This window comes from Coptis chinensis, chromosome 2 (genome assembly GCF_015680905.1).
Source record: "Coptis chinensis isolate HL-2020 chromosome 2, ASM1568090v1, whole genome shotgun sequence".
Classification (NCBI taxonomy): domain Eukaryota; kingdom Viridiplantae; phylum Streptophyta; class Magnoliopsida; order Ranunculales; family Ranunculaceae; genus Coptis; species Coptis chinensis.
Genome location: NC_141457.1, coordinates 98,321,957 through 98,327,750, shown reverse-complemented (window position 1 = coordinate 98,327,750; position 5,794 = coordinate 98,321,957). Strand labels below are relative to the sequence as shown.

General features: G+C 34.4%; 1 protein-coding gene across 3 annotated transcripts; it reads right to left on the bottom strand.

Moving 5' to 3' along the window:
- Nucleotides 1–265: 265 nt before the first annotated feature.
- LOC147519453 (MADS-box protein SVP-like) lies at nucleotides 266–4,881 on the bottom strand. Of its 3 annotated transcripts, none has more exons than XM_086591047.1 (9): nucleotides 4,720–4,881; nucleotides 4,278–4,483; nucleotides 2,506–2,584; nucleotides 1,865–1,926; nucleotides 1,671–1,770; nucleotides 1,536–1,577; nucleotides 1,164–1,205; nucleotides 936–1,078; nucleotides 266–534 (listed from the first exon to the last, which is right to left on the bottom strand). In XM_086591047.1, the coding sequence occupies exons 2-9, from the start codon at nucleotides 4,457–4,459 to the stop codon at nucleotides 522–524; spliced, it is 663 nt and encodes a 220-aa protein (XP_086447173.1). In that variant the 5' UTR covers nucleotides 4,460–4,483; nucleotides 4,720–4,881; the 3' UTR covers nucleotides 266–521. The 3 variants fall into 3 exon arrangements, with proteins under 3 accessions (XP_086447173.1, XP_086447172.1, XP_086447171.1); XM_086591046.1 differs by having other exon boundaries at nucleotides 4,630–4,763; XM_086591045.1 differs by lacking the exon at nucleotides 4,720–4,881 and having other exon boundaries at nucleotides 4,278–4,704.
- Between the last annotated feature and the right edge of the window lie 913 nt (nucleotides 4,882–5,794).

The following is a 5,794-nucleotide window of genomic DNA, read 5'->3' as shown; positions in this document are numbered from 1 at the left end:
ATCTCTCTCATTTAGAAAAAAAAAAATTCTCTCACTAAAAAAAGTTGAAAATTCATTCTTCTCACAAAGAAAACAAAAAGATTAGGTTAGGTCGTGTTTGGGCCTTGGGCTTTTTCAGGCCCATAACAACAAGTCTCCAAACCGGCTAATTACTGGTTGCACTGCCACTTATCCTCCTGCAATACACAGTTCTTCATTTCCACTTCTATAATCAATCAGTGGAGAAAACTAAAATTTCAATATGCAACCACATATGAAGCTCAGGTTGACCTGAAATCCAGGTAGTCAGTGAAAAACTTTATTTACCAGATATTACACAACAGAAACTTTTACGAATGAGAATGTTCCTCAAGTTTGAATTAATTACAACATTTCTGGTGCACATTTAAGAATACATACAATGATCTGTCTCACTACTTCAGCATGCCATGCAGTGGGCTTGCTTAATACATTCCACTGTGACTAGGTTATTGAACTATAACAGAGCTTTCACCTCTTTCAGAGATTTTCTTTCTTGGTTTTCATAGTGATAACCTGCAAGGGTCAGGGAGGAACTTGAGTATTCTGTGCTTAAAGCATTTGAAATAACTGCCATGGGAGTATTCTAATATCTTGGGAGCAAGGGGATGCTGGACTGGGCATCCGCACCACAAAGATTTGGAACACCACATAGCAGTACCAGTCATTACATATTTACATATGAAGAATGTCAGAAACTATAATGATTTTTTTTGTTTTTTCGATAAATTGAAACTATAAGTACATAGTACCCCAATCTAAGACTTCGGTGTCCCATCCTGACCACAAGTATATGTCCAAGGAAGCTCTCGATCTGTGTGCAAGTCCCAAGTACTAACTACAACATTCACTTTCTGTGTCCCCCCAATGGACCATCCAAAAATTTAGTTAAACTACCAAAAATATGGTGAACTTACCCCAACTTGAGAGAGGTGTCGGAGCTGTCGTTATCAGGAGGACTCCCATTGTTGGTGACAGAGTCTGATGACTGGCCTTCCTCAAAAACCACAATCTCCGAGTCTCCAGTGACCTGAGTTTGTCCTTTTGACATCTCTTCCACCTGAAATACCAAAAATTTCACCTTCCAATATAAGAAATAGGAACCAACAAAATGGAAGAAAGAACCATCAAACCGAAAGTCTCACTCGTTGCCTCAGCCGGTCATTCTCTTCCATCAGTAGCTTTCCCTTCATTTCCGTACAGTACAAGCGAAAAAAGAAAACAAATATAAGAAGTTGAGAAATATTAAACGAAGAACTATTGTATCTTTACAAATACGATTTTCATAAACTATTTAAGGACTAATGGGCAAACAGAATACCCATGAGATTATGAAACACAATAGATAGCTCATCTTAAATCCCTAATGCCAAGCATTGTGGTCCTCTATCAATAATGCAATGGTTAGTTTCTCTCGCATTAAATTGCACATCATGTTTTCAGTAACATATTCAAAATATTTCTAAATTGCAGTTATCATTTAACTGCATGAGATTTCAAAAATTCTGGATCCAAACCTTTGAGTGAAGAGTACCAATCTCTTTCATTATTTTTTCACTCTGCAACGAATAAAAGTTCATTAGACACGAGACTTACTCTGAGCAGAAACTTGAGATTAAGCTGCAATTCTTTAAAAAAAAATGGAAACATACCTTAGTTTCGAGCACACGGCCCAAACCTGTTTCAAGTGATTTTTCTAGTTTCTGTAACTCTTCAAGATTTAATGCTCCAAGCTCTTCTCCCCTCATCTGCCTATTTTATGGTGAACATGGTCACTTTAAAAGGTTTGAGGTGCAACTGATCGATGAATGTATCATATCATTTTAGTCCATGAAGACACTCGTACCTTAATTGATGGCTTTTCTCACCAATTTCCTTGCTCAACCTGGCATAGTTGCTGTTCTCTAGCTAAAATACCAGACATTGCCAGTGCAAAATTTTAAAAATCTGCATAGTATATTCTTTTGTGCAGGAACATAAAAGAAGAATAAAAAAAAGTTCACATATGCAATAAACTCAATATAAAAAATGATGATAAATAGGATATGAAACCGTAATCCATTCTGTATAGAATGGAGGGGGAATTATCAGAGGTCAATATAAATGACATTGCAATCTAATTAATTGCTTAATTCGTAACAAACTCTTTTTACTATAAAAGGTAAAACATGTAGAAATGAAGGCAAGAGAGTTGTCTCATATATATATATATGCAATCTAAGTTGTATTCCAGTAAGTTTCTTTCCAGCTATTGCATCCACCTCATAGGATTGAATTCAAAATACGAACATTTTCTTCCATATAGTTTTGAAACTCCATAATTTCATACGATAGAAGAATGAACAGAAACATTAAAACTACCCCCAGAGAGAATTATGAAAAAGCACATGTAATGAAATTAACAATTAGGTAACAAATAATGCATAAAAGTTTTCAAGTGATCGATTTCTGCCCAGGGGAAATGAATTTCAAAGTAACAGTTTAAACCTGCAATTCAAGAGATGGTTGGTCAAGCTTTTGGAGGTTCTTTGAATGCAAATTATGCCTTTCAATGATCTCCTTCATACTGTGAAAGACAACATTACGACAAATTAAGTTACCACAATGTGTCAAATTTATAACAAAAAAGGAGAAAGATCAATATAATTCTTGAACCTTGCAATTTAAAAAACAGAAACACTTATGTGTTAATCTCTTTCCTCGCCTACATGCATGATAATTTTATAACCGTACGCATACTTATTGATATTGATTGTATGCATCAATGTGATGCTGGTATCCTCTGCATTTTCCATTAAACTATGCCAAAACATACTTTACTTGTAGATAATTAATTTCAATATGACAGTATTTCATCAAAAGCGTACAGTTTATATTTGTTCAAAACAGCTGTTATGTGGATACCATATCTGAATTCTGTGATTGTGTTCTTGAGAGATACTGAGACCCCACCTGCTGGCACTCCCGTAGACAAATTGGAATGTATGGTGAAGCTAGTGGCATCATTATGATAAAAATCTTCTAATGCATATCAGCATATATAAGAAAATACAATATGATAAAACATAAACTATACCTAAAACATAGTATATATCCATTAGTCCATAACAAGATCAACTAACTAGTAAAACTACTTGACAATAATAAACGAGAAATGTCACATACTACTTGGAAAATATGATCACACTTTCATGTTCTCTACAGTCATTCGTTTCTATAAGTACTAGGTTATAGTACTATGTACTACACTATTATGAGTTTTTACACTAGAAAGGGTTGAACGATTAAAAAAAAATGCATGTTATTATTGTCAATTGCAATGTTTTGTGGTTTCTATATTTTATTAGTTTTTTTCAAAATTGTTATGGGGTTTGGCTGAACCCTACATGTATATAGCTAGAGATTCAAAATCTTAAATACTTCCAAGTGCATCCTCACCTGGTTTCAAAATATAAACAAAAACAAGGATAACATATTGAATTATATGATCTATTTGCTATATGCTAAAATAAATGAAGTGCTTTCCAAAAAAAAATATAAAAATAAAAATAAACTGAACTCAATTACCACCCTAAGTTAAGCAATTAGCAACCAACACCTCAAGCACAGGAAGAAACTAAACATAGACATATATTTATGTAAATAAACCGGGATTTCATACTATATAAGAAACTTAATTTTGATTGATAACTCTTTTTTTGTTTGTTTTTTTTTTTTTTTTTTCGGCACAACTTGATTGATTGATAACATCTATCGGCAAGTAATTAATGGTATCTTTTTCTCCACAATATATAAGTGGGCTTGACATCACTCCATCGATTGAAGAGACTCTTGTCTGTCATGATGGCCTTGAAGAACGGAAGAATCGTACTTGTTTTTTATTCCTTTTTTTTTTTTATTGACCAAAGGTGAAAGCGTAAAACCATGTACCAATATACGTAGGCTTAGTTAATTATTTAATCCTTGTTGTTCTAATCTAAGATATGGTTTTGGATCACAAATAAGTGGAAAAAACTGATTTTTGAAACTTTGAATTGCTCTCACTCTCTCTCGTTGTCTCATCCACACACACATTGTTCACAGTTCACAGGGATCATTTGAGATGTTTCATGTGACAAAACATCGAGATCTTGAAGCTTGGGATGGGTATTGACTCTCTTCTCTCTCACTCCAAAGAGAACATGAGTACAGACTGCTGAAACGAAAAAAGAAGATAGAGCTGAGAGAGAGAAGTTTTAGATGAGAGCTAGAAGTTATACCTTGAGCTAGAAAACTCAAAGAGTTTGCCAGTAGCAGAGAAGATGATGAGAGCAACATCAGCATCACAAAGAATAGAAAGTTCTTCAGCTTTCTTAAATAGCCCTCTTCTTCTCTTTGAAAAAGTAACTTGTCTTGCCGTTGTGTTGGTAATCTTCTTGATCTGGATTTTCTCTCTCACCATTTTTTTTCAAACTTGAGCACTTATCTTTACACAGACAACAAAAACAAAATAAGAAAAAATCAACCTCATAGACCAAAAGATAACTTAATTGTTTTTAGGCAAATTGAGCTAAAAAAAAGGTAAAAAGGAGCGGCATTTTTCCAAATTTAGTGAAGAATCTAGGCACAAACCCTAATGTGAAGAAAACACGCAAAAGAAACTAATCTAATGGCTATTTTTGACATGAGAGAGGATTGGGTGTTGGCTTTTATTGCTTTTACCTGATTGGGTAAGTAAGTGCTGACGATTGAAAACTCTGAGAAACCAACCAATGAAAGAAAGGGGGAATGTGGGGAAATTAGGGAGAAGCGTTGAATAATGAGTACAAGCTACTTTTTAGTTTTTATAGCGAGGCGGCCTCCTTTTCTATCTCTAACTCCCGCAAGGGTCAGGTATACTCTTTTTTTAGCTATTATCTCTGCAGGTGCAGAATTTCTTACTCTGAGTCCGGCTATGCAGTAAGTAAACGTTACAGCTACAACCCCGCGTGTCCACTACTATTAGTAGTACAGTCTACAGACTTAAAGTACTTAACTTCTCCATTTCGTATTTTCTGTTTTTCTTGTATTTTTTATTTCTAACCAAAAATAAAATAAACTTAAAGCCAAATAAACCCAAACCCACGCCTAGATCCCCCAGCCAATTAAACAAGTTTATATGGAATTACTACTAACCATAATATATGATACTAATATATGAAGTTTGTGAATAAAAACATACAATAAAATGAACGATCCAAGGCCCGTAAAAAAAATACATCAGCATGGTTACAATTTTTCAAAAAAAAACTATTAATATTTGGTAGAACCGTGGATCATTCAATCTGTGTATTGAGGAATAGGGTACTATTAACGTAAATAACTTAATATTAAGGCTTAATTATGAGTTGGTGACATCAAATTTTTGGTGGGTGGGGTGGGGATGGGATTCACCAACCTGGCGCTAAAATATGGAATGCCACTTTGATTTTTGCCTTAATTGTTGCTACTAAAATCAGGTTCGATAAACTTACCGCCTTTAATTGGACAAGACATATTTAGTCCTTTTATTTGGCAACTTGACAAGATACTACTTAAGCAGTGATGTATGTATAATAATGAGCCCTATTACTAACGGACTCCATATTGTGTTGGGCAGATTCCAAAAAAAACCCAATTATTACAATTGTGTCATTGGTCTCAAAAAAATGAATTTGAAAACCCCAAGCTTAAAGCCTCAAAGTGCCGAAATTGAATTTAAAAAGAAGCTTAAACGACGGTGTGGCCGCACACCGTTTGAATGAAAACCGAAACAAAC